We start from the raw sequence: 14,169 nt of genomic DNA on the forward strand, positions 1-14,169 counted from the left end.
CCCCGAATCATTTAGAATATTCTGCAATCACACGTTCCTTTTCTGAACTTTCTAAGGATCGTGAGAAAAAGAAATGTACATGTACCTCTATTTATATACATTTTTTTATTTGCAGACACCTACCGCCTAACAAGTCAATCTGAAAGTACAACCCACTCACCTAAAGTATAGACAGAAAATAAACAAATGTCACTTATTCCAATGTTTCCAGTTAGCATGCTCTTCAGCCATTAGCATAGACGCCAACTTTCAATCTTAAAATGCTAATGAAGGTCACATGACCAACATGCTAAAAGTGATAATGTCCTGAGGTCAATGCTACCAAGGTTTAAATACTGTCTAACCAAAAGATACAAATTCTGTCTAACAAAAAAAAATTTAAGTATAGAAATTGGACATAACATTCCCATTACATAAATCCCGAACATCAGCAACACCTTTACGGTTCTACTCGGTTTTGGAAGTGTCCTTTTGGAATACAGCGAAGGTTCTCTCGCCCATGGGGTTGTATACGATTGCGTCGACTTCTCCGCCGCTGTTAGCAGATTTCTGGAAATGGATCTCCAGCAGGTCCTGCAGGTTGTCCTTCTCCATCACAGGGGGGATTCCTGTCAGCCGCACGGTCTTAGAGCAGGTTATGTTAGCCGTCTGAGAACAGATTTACAGAAAGTTTCAGATATTTATTGTTGATCTTTGGCTCAATTGTTTGTTTTTAATAAGTAAAAATTAAGAAATGTTAGCTAGATGCTGGAAAGGAAATACTGGAAAACAGGATGTGATCATGTGTATGATATACATCCAGCGGTTCCTGGACTCCACACAACCTCTCAAGATGTTCTGTGGTATCTGGAACCCAGATCCTTTCAAGTCTGAGATGGAGCTTCTATGGATCCAATAGGTGTGTCCTGCACAATATACAGCCACTCTATCAAATTAAGATCTTGGAAATTTGGAGGCTGTGTTGACACCTTGAACTTTGTCATGATTCCCTAAGAGTTCCTGAACAATACGTTGTAATGTGGATGTGCAGCAAACGTTGTCCTGCTGGAAGAGGCCATGAAGAGGCGTAACTGCAGTCAACCAGCAACAGTGTTTAGGAAGGTTGTACATGACTTAAGAGTAGCATCCGAATGAATTCCAGGACCCAATGTTTCCAAGCAGAACATCACCCAGAGCATCACACTGCCTCTGCCGGTTCACCATCTCCATAGTGCATCCTGGTGCCATGTCTTCCCCAAGTAAGCCACGCCCCCACACACCACATGATTGAGCTATAGTAGTTCCACCTATTAACTATACTTAATTTATTACACAGTGGTATCAAAAAGTTTCTTGACATATTGTGTAACTGGTGCTGTTCTGACCACACGCGTTACCACGTCTGCGATTTCATGATGGACAGCGAGTTAGAACAAAGAGCAAACATGAAATTCTGTGTGAAAGATCTGCCACAGAGACTTTAAGCTGCTGAAGAGCAGCAACAAGAGCAGAAAATCACTGGAAGACGACGAGAGATCAGGAAGATCTTCCACAAGCTCAACTCTTGGACAATGGAGAAACCATTCGGCAACTCGTGCATGATGATCGCCGGAGAACAATCCACATGATCTCACTTCTGCACCCACCATACTCGCCAGATTTGACTCCTGTGGACTTCCCCCTCTTACCCATGATGAAGATTCAGCTCAAAGGTCGCAGTTTTGACACCATTGCAGAGATCCAGCGCGAATTGCAGAAGGTGCCTGACACATTTTGAAGCGAAGACGTTTAGGACACATTCCAGAGGAACACTGGGAGCGCTGTATTGCTGTGGTATGGGACTATTTTGAAGGTGATAGTGTGGAAACGTAGATAAATTAAGTACTTTCTTGTAAACAGAGCGAGTCTCAAAACTATTTGATACCACCTCGTACATTCATTTATTATAATAAGGTTGGGGAGATCAACCTGGAACTTAAAAGGAACTTAAAAAAGTTTCCCCTCACCTTGAGAAGTGTGATCTCGCCGTTGAGAAACGGTGTGACCTTCACCTTGAATTTCTTTCCTCTTTCCATCTCAACCTCATGCACCTGTTTATCTGTAAGGCCCTTGGCAACTAGGAGAAAAGAGAGCACGATGATGGATCTCCAGAGATGACCATTCACCAAATATCATCTTTACATTGGCATATCTTAAAATTCATAATTCCTCAAAATTCCTGCCACAATCTTTAGCACAAAACTTGATTTGTCACATATACATACCACAGTGAAATTATGATGATGTCATAAAGGTGTTAGTAATAAGAATCTCCAGTGCAGCTTAAAGGCTCATTTAATAGTCATATATTATCTTATATGTTTCTTACGGCTGCAATTAACCAAGGAGTTTTATGTTTGATGTTTCTGAGAGTTTAATAAATTGAGGTGGTAGATCAATGGTTGTCATTGGACTTTGTATCAGAAGGTCACAAGTTCAAATCCCCCCACCACCATCAAGCTGCAACTACTGAGCCCTTGAGCAAGGCCCTTAACCCTCTCCTGCTCAGTTCTAAGTCGCCCTGGATAAGGACGTCTGCCAAAATGCTATAAATGTCAATACATTCTGCACAATGACGTGTATTTAATTGTGCAATAAATGCATTTAGGGTGATATTTATACGTGAAATTATGCTCTCAGAAATGTCTCCAATTTGTGGACTGCTCTGTGAATATGTTTTTACTCATCCAGTGTCGGTAGTTTGAAGCAGAGACGAGCTTTTCAAAGCAGAAACTAATAAATGGGGGAGATGTTGGATCATGGCGTGGTTCACCCAGGGGTCCTCATTCAAGCTAAAACTGCCATTGGTGCTAGGTGGTATCTGCTTGGCATGAAGCAGAACATTTAGAGTGGAGTAAATGATGAAGAAACCCCAAACTCAAACTCACCACAACACCAGTGGCCTTATTTCCGTGATTTTTTGGAAGCAGCTGAAAAGAAGGTTTTGTGTTCATGATCATTGTAATAGAAATCCATCAGTGTTTGAGTCATTAATATCATTACTAATAGATCAGTATGCTGAGAGTCACATTCGAGTCTTTTCACATAAACTGAGGTGATTAGTAAAGAATTAATAAAAATGATAATGGGAACATTATAGTTGTAATAAATCATAGTACTTAAGTACATTTGAAGGCAAATACTTTTGTTTTAAAATACTAGTTTTACTCAAGTGAAAGTTTAAAGGGACACTTTTACTTGAGACCTATTTTACCTACTGTATCTCTACTTGAACTCAACTACCACATGGATTGTGTACTTCATCCATGACTAGCAGAGGTTCACCAATCTGTGAAAAGCTGTGTCTACAAATGTTGCTCATCATAAAATTGCAAAGACTTTAAGTATATAATCTACAGTACACAATATTCTCAAAAGAGAATCTGGGAATCACAAAACAGGCATGATTCTGTGATGGGCATCACTGCATGGGCTCAGGGACTTCCAAAAATCTCTGTGGTCCAATAAAGCAAAATTTTTATTTCATTTGGGCAACCATGGGTGCCGTGTCCTTCGGACTAAAGAGGAGAGGGATCATCTGGCTTGTTATCAGCGCTTAGTTTAAAAGCCTGCATCTCTGATGGTATGGTAATGAATTAGTGCCTACGGAATGGGAAGCTTGCACATCTGGAAAGACTCTATCAATGCCGAAAGATATATACAGGTTTTTAAGAAGCATATGCTCCTATCCAGATGACGCCTTGCATATTTCAGCAGAAAAATGCTAAACCGCATACTGCATTAGCCACTGTATGGCTTTCTAGTGGCTTCGCTTTCACCAATGAAAAATATTTGGAAAAAATATCTTGGAAAAATCAATGAAAAATACTTTTGAGCAACTGGAATCCTGTATAAGGCAAAAATGGGAAATAATTGCTCTCCAGAACTCCAGCAGCTGGGTTCCTCAAATCCCAAACGTTTACAGATTGTTGTTAAAAGAAGAGCAAATGCTACACCGTAGTAAACATGGGCCTGTCCTACCTTTTTTGAGACATGTTGGTTCTATATATTAGTTTAAACATTTGATATGTTTTCTATGTTTTATTGTGAATAAAAATGTGTTTATACGATTGACTAATTCTTGAAATCTGTTATTATTTACATTTTATACAGCGTTCCAACTTTTTCGGAATTGGGGTTGTACGTAATATACATACTGTTGGTGTCTAGGAAGGTGATGATGATATTGCCAGAATCTTCCAGCATTACAGATTCCTCCACTTCCCCTCCTCCATGCTTTGACTTGGAGAAATGAATCTCCAGCTTGTCCAGGACGCGCTCCACAGACTCTTTCTTGGGCAGGTTGGAGACCAGGATGCGGCGAGGACAAACCTGAGTGTCCATCTAAAGCCAAAAAAGAGCGAAAATGATTTCAAAGATTTGATCTGGATTTCTTTTTTGTGTTAGAAATGTTGCACTATGGGAATAATGCTAATGCGTATAGCATAACAAGTAATAAAAGTAACCTAGCCATTAGGGTTACACAAGTCAGTGCACTCTTAGTGCCGGTCCCAAGATCGGATAAATGGGTTGGTTTGCGTTGTTGCTTCTAAGCTGCATATAAAAACACAGACTGGTTTCTGGGACTTTCTGAGCTCATCAAGTTTAAAGGGCAGAAAACACACCGGATCGACGACGTCTGGAGAATTAAAAAACACACTGTTTAAAATGCAGATGTTCAGAGAAATTGTGACACACCTCGACACAGGATGGTACGAGGAACTGCACCGGCTCGGCTCTCACTTTGATGCTGCATTCCCCGAGCTGCACCACATGGTCCTTCAGAGCCAAGATCTTCTCAGCAACTGAAATAGTAAAACAAAGAGACAATCATACAATAATTTGTGTTCGTTTCAGAATCCCGAGATATCCATGGAGGTGATCTTTACACACCATCTTCCTCCTCGAAGGTGATAAATGCCGTGCCTCCCTCCATGGGGTACACAATATGAGGCTTCACATCGAAGCTCAGCGCGTCGCCTTCTTCAGCCGTCTCACCCTGAAACACCACCTTCTTCTCCGGCACTGCGGTGGACACCTGAGGAGCAAGTTCAGGATTTTTCATAACTGTTCATCTACAACAATACATCATTTACTCATGAACTTCTTCACACCTCAGTCTGCTGCTTTAAGCTCTGGTGTGTTTCATCCATTAGTTCCAACTCCTGCTGAATTATTCCAAGCTCTTTTTTCAGTTTGTTCTCCTCCTGTTTCAGATCTGCCAGTCTTTCCTAAACCGTAGAAGATGTTTTGGTAATACATGACATCACTTTTGGTCCTTAACAGAGAACTCATTGTGAATTATTCCTTGGAAAGTCATTTATTGGAAAAAAAAACTGTCATGAAGGGAAGCATTTATTATTATTATTATTATTATTATTATTATTATATATATATATATATATATATATATTTTTTTTACTTGATGCTATTCATGAATTCAATAACAAATAATTTAGTTAGTGCCACAAAAAAGAATCGAAGACTATGAGAATAAAGTTGTTGAAATTACGAGAATAAATTTGAAATTACGAGAATAAAGTCGTAGCAATATAAGAATAAAATTGAAATGATGAGAATAAAGTTGAAATTACGATAATAAAGTTGAAATTACGAGAATAAAGTCGTAGCAATACAAGAATAAAGTTGTAGAAAAATAAGAATAAAGTTGAAATTACGAGAATAAAGTTAAAATTACGAGACTAAAGTTGCAGCAATATAAGAGTAAAGTCGGCTGAAGTACTTGCACGCTGGTTCTTTATTCTCCTAATTTCGACTTTTAGTAAAACATTACTTATATTTGAAAAATATATTTTAAATTCCTTTACTTCAAACTTTTAACTCAAATCCACCAAAATGTTAATCATGTGCTAATATTCAATTTATGGAGAAAAGTACTGGGACACCTGACCTGTTCTTCCTCAAACTCTTACCACAAAGTTGGAGGTACACACTGTGTGGTTCGTCTCAAGGTTTCTTACCTATACCCATCTCATCCTTAGAAGCAGGAGCAATAACTTTTTCCTTCACATTGTCAAACTGTTCCAGCATGACAATGCCCCTGTGCAAAACCAGCTCCATGAAGATCCATGGGTTGGAGGATGTAGAAGATCTCCAGCTATAGTGCTATACATCCTATTGAACACCTTTGAGATGATTGTTTCATGCTGACTGCACGCCAGGCTTCCTCACCTCACCTACATCAGTACCTGACATTACTAACACCCTTGTGACTGAATGAATCGCCAAAAAACTCCACAAAATGTAGTGGAACATCTTCAACTAGATTGTGGAATAGGATGTTCAAAAAGAAGTTCATACCAATCTTATGGTCAGGTGTCCGCAGGCCTTTGGCCATATAGTGTATGTATATATTTATTTTTGATTTACAAACCATCTAGAAGTTGGAATATTTTACGTAATTTTTTGGAATTCTAAATCAATTAATTAATTGACTTCTTCAAACATTCGGAAAATAATGGAATCACTGAAAAATGCAAAAAAAAATGGAGATTTTTTGGTTCAGTGGTTCAAACCACCAAGGTGTATTTCCTGACCTGCTCTTTCTGAAGATCCTTGGCTTGGCTTATCTTATCGGCCTCCAGACACTTTTTTCTATTCTCAGCTCGTTGATGGAACTCCTGAGCAAACCTGATGTTATTGTCTTTGGCCTCAATCAACAACTTGTGATCGTTCAGCAGGGCATTATACCGTCCCTGTGGACATTTAAACACATTATCACATCAGCTTGTTTAGTAGGTGATAAGATATAGTGTAGAGGTTCCAGATGAAGGTGCTGTACCTTCAGCTTCTCGATTTCATCATGAATGAATTGCATGTTGTCTGAGGACTCATCTTCAGAGACCAGAGAGAAATCCTGGAATGACATGTTCTAAATGAGCGTCAGAGATCACAGACTTGATATGATGGTTTAAAAACAATAGATGAAAATGTTCTTCTTGATCTTTGGTATCTAACCTCTTCCATCCTGGACAAATGATCCTGTAGAAAGACAGCAGGAGGGTGGGTAGGGGGTTCGGATAATGCACAGGGGATTGTTTTGTTTTTACATCAAACAAAAGCGTTATTGGTGTGTATCTGCAAAGAAGTCATAATTTGTAAAGATTGTAAATAAATTGTACAGCATAAATGAACATAAATAACTAGTAATTTATTATTTATATATTTAATATATTTTACATTAGATTTAACTTTATATGAAATGATACATTAAAGACAGACGAATGATTCTCTGCAACTCAATATGTTACAACAAATCAGCAATTTACTTAAGCGCCTTCTGACCTCTAACACATGGCCCCTTTCACACACACGCCTTTGTAGTGCAAAAAAAAAGACAAGATTAAATGAAACCAGACTTTCTTTTCCTGTTGTGTCTGCAGGAGGTTACAGCTCTACCTCTGCCATGTTAATCTGTACTCTATGTGACTCTCGGGACACACCTCCGTCTCCGTAGCGTTTGATGCGTCGTATTCACGTAGCAGCAGCGGTGCTGAGAGAACGCGCTCGAGACACGGTTTAGCGATGAGAAATAGATCTACATATCAAATATTGACCACAAATTATTGGCGAATTTCTAAACTATAAAAGGATAGTGGATTGATTTTCCTTTTTTTTAATTTTCAACATTGAACATTAATTCTGAAGACGTCCAAACTATGAAAGAACACACATTAAACAAAACCTATTAAACAACCCAGGATATGTTTTATATTTTGCCACATTTCGCTCTTATGACAGCTTTACACACTTCGCATTCTTTCTGTCAGCCTCAGGACATCGTCACCTGGAACGGTTCTCCAACAATCTTAAGGAGTTCTCAGAGGTGTTGAGTGCTTGTTAGCTGCTTTTCCTTCACTCTCCTTCCCAACTCATCCCAAACCATCTCAACTGGATTAAGATCGGCTGGTTGTGGAGGCCAGGTCATCTGATGCAGCACTCCATCAATGTTTGAGGTTATTGTCCTGTTTTAGAAATGATGGTGCAAAACAGATTGGATGGGATGTTACTGCAAAATGCTGTGGTAGCCATATTGGTTAGGTGTGCCCTCAAGTCACCAACACTGTCACCAGCAAAGTCTCGCCACAATATCACAACTCCTCCTCTATGCTTCACAGTGGGAACCACATATTCAGTTTATTAGACCAAAGAGCAGTTTTCCATTAAAACTAATGTCCATTACTTGTGTTTATTGGCCCAAGCAAGTTTCTTCTCAAGTTTGTTGTTCTTCTGAAGTAATAGTTTATTTTCTGCAATACAACAATGAAAGCCTGACTCACACAGTCTCCCCTGAACAGTAGATGTTGAAATATGTCTGCAGCTTGAACTCTGAGAAGTATTTAAGTTGATTTGGCTGTTAATTCCATTTAACTTATCCGCTGCAGCAGAGGTAGCTCTTGGTCATCCTTTACTGTGACGGCCCATAGTATTTAATGGTTCTGAAGTCTGCATTTGGGGATACATTTAAAGTTCTTGAGATGTTTCAATTGACTGGCCTTTATTTTTTAAAGTAATGATGGATCTTTTCTCTTTCCTTCACTGAGTGTTTCTTTTAATAATATGGATTTGTACAGTAGTTGTAGTAGCATTAACAGGGATACTGAATCTGACAAGACAACTGAAGACCTAAAGCACGTTAAGATGGCAAGAAATGTCACAAATAAACTCTTGACAAAACACACGTGACCTGAAATGCATTAAAGGTGACTACATCGTGATTCTGAAGAGAGAATGCTATGAGTTTTTGCAAAGCTGGCAACCAGGTGTTTTTTTTTGTTGTTGTTGTTTTTGTCGTAATTCTATATATGTTCTTCAATAGTTAGGATTCTTTAGTGTTAATGTACAATGTTAAAAATAATATCTATAAATAAAAAAACACTAAAAGAGCAGGTGTGTCCAAACTTATGACTCGTACTGTATGCATGTGTATACATTCGGATTGTCGAAATGTACACGTAAATTACGAGTTAAATGATGGAAATAATGCGAATAATTGCGATTAAATATTGTTATTCTTTTTTTCCCATTTATTTTGGCTTGAATTTAAAGCAATTTCTTCTCCACCAAAAATGTTTAATTTCTAATCCTCCAAAAATGATTAGCAAAATTATTAGCGTGTATTAATAAATAAAACTATATCATACATTATTCAACGTTATAAATAAATATAAATAAAGATTCGTGCCAGGTAAAAAGTATCCTGTGTTGTAAACAGGAAATGAGGCCCAGGTTTATTGTATTCACATAATAAAAAAATACTGTACTAAAAAACACATTATATAACACAATGACGGAGAGAAGTAGTCAGTTCCTTTTAAACGCAGTTATTAATATTTATTATTATTATATAATAATTGTATTATTCACTTTTACACTTTCACTTATGAGTCACGTAGATTGTCAGGTCTCCTACACGATCATATCTAATTATAAACAGTATTCATATTTTGGTTTAATTGCATCATTTTGCTGTTAGTATTAGGGTATATTAGTTATATATGTTTATAAATACAGACACAGGTATAAAAACAGGAAACTTTACCTCCAGTCCCTCTGTGTGCGCTGCGTCACTTTCACTTTCCTTTCAGACTTCAGCTGTAAGGGGCGGTCCCGACTGCGATGACGTCATTTTTATGATATTTTATTTTACAATTTTTCTTTATAAATTATGTATTTATATGAACTTTTATAACCCCCAGTACAAATAATCACTGTTATTTGGATAAATATGAATACTTTTTTCATAAGTCAATATTGAAGTGTTTTCAGAGCTACTTCCTGTCACTGACCAATCACAGCGTAGTTTCAGGCAAACGCGGAAGTACCGGCAATAACTAATAATATACTTCTTCATTATAAATATATGTTTCTTTATTTAATGCTTTTTTGGTTTTGTTTTTGAGATTATTAATTACAAGATTTGTACTTTTGGGAAAATATATATTTTTTTAATCTGTATTTGTTTGGAAAAAAAGTCTTATCTTCTTCTTCTTTTTCTTTCGGCTGCTCCCATTAGAGGGGGGCCACAGTGGATCATCCGTCTTCATACCACCCTGTCCTCTACATCTGCCTCTTTTACACCAACTACCTGCATGTCTTCCCTCACCACATCCATGAACCTCCTCCTTGGCCTTCCTCTTTTCCTCCTACCTGGTGGCTCAATCCTCAGCATTCTTCTACCAATATAATTCATGTCCCTCCTCTGCACATGTCCAAACCATCTCAATCCCTCCCTCACCTTGTCACCAAAACATCCTACATGCGCTGTCCCTCTAATAAACTAATTTCTAATCTTGTCCATCCTCGTCACTCCCAACGAAAACCTTAACATCTTCAGCTCTGCCACCTCCAGCTCCACCTCCTGTCTTTTACTCAATGCCACTGTCTCTAATCCATACAACATCACTGGTCTCACCACAGTCCTACAAACTTTCCCTTTCATTTTGCAGATACCCTACTATCACAAATCACTCCTGTCACTCTTCTTCACCCACTCCACCCTGCCTGCACTCTTTTCTTTACTTCTTTAACACACTCTCCATTACTTTGCACTGTTGACCCCAGGTACCTGAACTCCTCCACCTTTTCCAGCTCTTCTCCCTGCAACCGCATCACTCCACTGCCCTCCCTCTCATTCACACACATGTACTTGGTCTTACTCCTACTGAGTTTCATTCCCCTTCTCTCCAGCGTATATCTCCACCTCTCCAGGCTCTTCTCAACCTGCTCCCTAATCTCACCACAAATCACAATATCATCCGCAAACATCATAGTCCATGGAGACTCCTGTCTGACCTCGTCCGTCAACCTGTCCATCACCACTGCAAACAGGAAAGGGCTCAGGGCCGATCCTTGATGCAGTCCAACCTTCACCCTGAACCAGTCTGTCGTACCTAATGCACACTTCACTGCCGTCACACTGTCCTCATACATGTCCTGCACCACCCTCACATACTTCTCTGACACACCTGACTTCCTCATACAATACCACAACTCCTCTCTTGGTATTCTGTCGTACGCCTTCTCTAAATCCACAAATACACAATGCAATTCCTTCTGACCTTCTCTATACTTCTTCATCAACATCCTCAAAGCAAATAAGGCATCTGTGGTGCTCTTCCTCGGCATGAAACCATACTGTTGCTCACAGATGGTCACCTCTTCTCTCAGCCTGGCTTCCACTACTCTTTCCCATAACTTCATGGTGTGACTGATCAACTTAATTCCCCTGTAGTTACTGCAAGACTGCACATCTCCTTTATGCTTAAAGATCGGTACCAGCACACTTCTTCTCCATTCCTCAGGCATCTTCTCACCTTCCAAAATCCTGTTAAACAATCTGGTCAAAACCCACTGCCATCTCTCCTAAACATCTCCACGCTTCTACCGGTATGTCATCTGGTCCAACCGACTTTCCACTCTTCATCCTCTTAAATCGCTGCTCTCACTTCCTCCTTACTAATCCTATCTACATCCTGCTTCACCAACTCCACATCATCCAACCTTCTCTCTCTGATTTTCCTCATTCATCAGCTGCTCAAAATACTCCTCCACCTTCTCAACACACTCTCCTCACTAGTCAACACATTTCCTCTCCATCCTTTACTGCTCTAACTTGCAGTACATCCTTCCAGCTCGGTCCCTCTGCCTGGCCAATCGGTATAAATACTTTTCTCCTTCCTTAGTGTCCAACCTCTCATACAGCTCCTCATATGCCTTTTCCTTGGCTTTCGCCACATCCCTTTTACCTGCTGCTGCATCTCCTTGTACTCCTGCCTACTTTTCTCATCACTCTGTCTATCCCACTTCTGTTTTGCCAACCTCTTTCTCCTTATGCTCTCCTGCACTTCCTCATTCCACCACCACGTCTCCTTGTCTTGCTTTCTATTTCCAGATGTCACACCAAGTACTTTTCTAGCTGCCTCCTCATCACTCCTGCAGTAGTTGCCCAATCATCCAACACCTCTTCAACACCACTGAGCCTCTGTCTGACCTCTTCCCTGAACCTCACACTACACTCTTCCTCCTTCAGTTTCCACCATCTTATTCTTCTTTCAGTCCTCACTCTCCTCCTCTTCTTCTTCGCCTCCAAAACCATCCTACAGACCACCATCCGATGCTGTCTAGCTACACTGTCCCCTGCCAACACCTTACAGTCTCCAATCTCCTTCAGGTTGCATCTCCTGCATAGCACATAGTCCACCTGTGTGCACCTTCCTCCACTCTTATCGTCACCCTATGATCCTCCTTCTTCTTAAAATAAGTGTTCACCACTGCCATTTCCATCCTTTTAGCAAAATCTACCACCATCTGCCCTTCCACATTCCTCTCCTTAAAACCATACCTACCCATCACCTCCTCATCACCTCTGTTCCCTTCACCTACATGCCCATTAAAGTCTGCCCCAATCACCAATCGTTCTTTCCTAGGTACACCATCTACCACTTCATCTAATTCACTCCAGAATCTTTCCTTCTCCTCCATCTCACAGCCAACTTGTGGAGCATAGGCACTGATGACATTTATCATCATCCCTTCAACTTCCACCTTCACGATCATCACCCTATCAGAAACTCTCTTCACCTCCACTACACTCTTACTGTACTCTTCCTTCAGAATCACCCCTACACCATTTCTCTTTCCATCCACACCATGATAGAACAGTTTGAACCCACCTCCAATGTTCCTGGCCTTACTCCCTTTCCACTTGGTCTCCTGAACACACAGCATATCTACCTTTCTCCTCTCCATCATATCAGCTACCTCTCTCCCTTTACCCGTCATAGTACCAACATTTAAAGTACCAACCCTAACCTCTACTCTCCTGCACTGCTCCTTTTCCTGCTGTCTCTGTAGATGTCTTCCTCCTCTCCTTCTCCTCCTTCGGCCAACAGTAGCCCAATTTCCACCGGTACCCTGATCCGGTATGAAATTCTCATTTGTGATCCGCATATTTGATTTGGCACATGTTTTACGCTGGATGCTCTTCCTAACGCAACCCTCCCCATTTACCCGGGCTTGGGACCGGCACTAAGAGTGCACTGGCTTGTGCATCCATAATGGCTGGGTTGAAAAAAAGTCTTATAAACACGTTATAAGTCATGACGTCATAACATAACAAACTTACAAATTAGAATAGATAATATTTATTAAATAAATAAATATTTACATGTTACATTTAAATGTCTATTGTTACAAGTACTATACAAATAATACACTAATTACAAGAAGAAAAAAAAACGATATAAATTTTAATTAAATTGTATTTTAAATGGACTTTATTTCAGTGTTATTTTTCTGCACGACTTTGAAGGTATAGTATATTATAATTTTAATATTTGACCCTAGAAACAAATAGAAACATGTATACACCCACACCCACCCACACACACACACACACACACGTGCTGTGCAGAAGTTTGAGGCAGGCATGAAAAAATTTTTTATAATATATATATTTTTATTTATATAACATTTAATGATGCCCTGTGTGTTATTTATACAAAGTCACTAAACAGGTTTGTGGGATTGTGGGTAATGTATTACTGTATTACTCAATCAGGAAGTCGGATGGAGGTTTTATTGGGCGGAGTTTATGGAGTAATATTGAAAGCCGTTTATATAAAAGTTATTGAGTGTGCAGGGAGGGAGAGTGAGCAGGCAGTCAGGTGAGTTCAACACACACACACACACACACACACGGTTTTCTGTTTCTTGTGTTTCTTCAATAATAGAAATGTATTGAAATAACAGACGTTTACTGAAAGCAGGCAGCAGTGAAGCGCATCATCAGTTACTATACAGACTGAGATTTTACTCGCAAACTCTCCATATCACACACACACACACACACACACACACACACACACACACACACACACACACACACACAGAATTCCTATTAAATTCATTTCCTATCACATGAGCATATTTTAATATTTTAACAAATTTAATATAAAAATAAAAATCCAAGAAGTAAAAAACTAAATAAAGATTATTGTATTAGTCTTTATAGTAGTCTGTAAAAAGTGTCTTTATTTCAGATATTTATTTCTCTATAATTATGATTTTTAACTATGATTTTCTTTTATTTTTTTGAAACCTCAGGTGCATGTCCTAAAATATATTTAT

At 39.2% G+C, this 14,169-nt stretch overlaps 2 protein-coding genes across 4 annotated transcripts in view; one reads left to right on the forward strand and one right to left on the reverse strand.

Moving 5' to 3' along the window:
- Nucleotides 1–86: 86 nt before the first annotated feature.
- ifi35 (interferon-induced protein 35) lies at nucleotides 87–9,670 on the reverse strand. 3 transcript variants are annotated; one of them, XM_046866758.1, is made up of 10 exons: nucleotides 9,581–9,670; nucleotides 6,997–7,116; nucleotides 6,821–6,895; nucleotides 6,576–6,734; nucleotides 5,133–5,249; nucleotides 4,912–5,056; nucleotides 4,717–4,823; nucleotides 4,176–4,362; nucleotides 1,986–2,095; nucleotides 87–648 (listed from the first exon to the last, which is right to left on the reverse strand). In XM_046866758.1, the coding sequence occupies exons 2-10, from the start codon at nucleotides 7,003–7,005 to the stop codon at nucleotides 448–450; spliced, it is 1,110 nt and encodes a 369-aa protein (XP_046722714.1). In that variant the 5' UTR covers nucleotides 7,006–7,116; nucleotides 9,581–9,670; the 3' UTR covers nucleotides 87–447. The 3 variants fall into 3 exon arrangements, with proteins under 3 accessions (XP_046722714.1, XP_046722713.1, XP_046722715.1); XM_046866757.1 differs by having other exon boundaries at nucleotides 6,821–6,910; XM_046866759.1 differs by having other exon boundaries at nucleotides 6,997–7,020; nucleotides 9,581–9,633.
- Nucleotides 9,671–13,605: 3,935 nt separating this feature from the next.
- grna (granulin a) overlaps nucleotides 13,606–14,169 on the forward strand; it is a 40,244-nt gene continuing 39,680 nt past the window's right edge. The window contains 1 exon segment of the mRNA XM_046866616.1: nucleotides 13,606–13,706. The gene's annotated coding sequence lies outside the window, so the exon portion shown is untranslated.

The sequence above is a fragment of the Silurus meridionalis genome, chromosome 14, assembly GCF_014805685.1.
Source record: "Silurus meridionalis isolate SWU-2019-XX chromosome 14, ASM1480568v1, whole genome shotgun sequence".
Taxonomy (NCBI): domain Eukaryota; kingdom Metazoa; phylum Chordata; class Actinopteri; order Siluriformes; family Siluridae; genus Silurus; species Silurus meridionalis.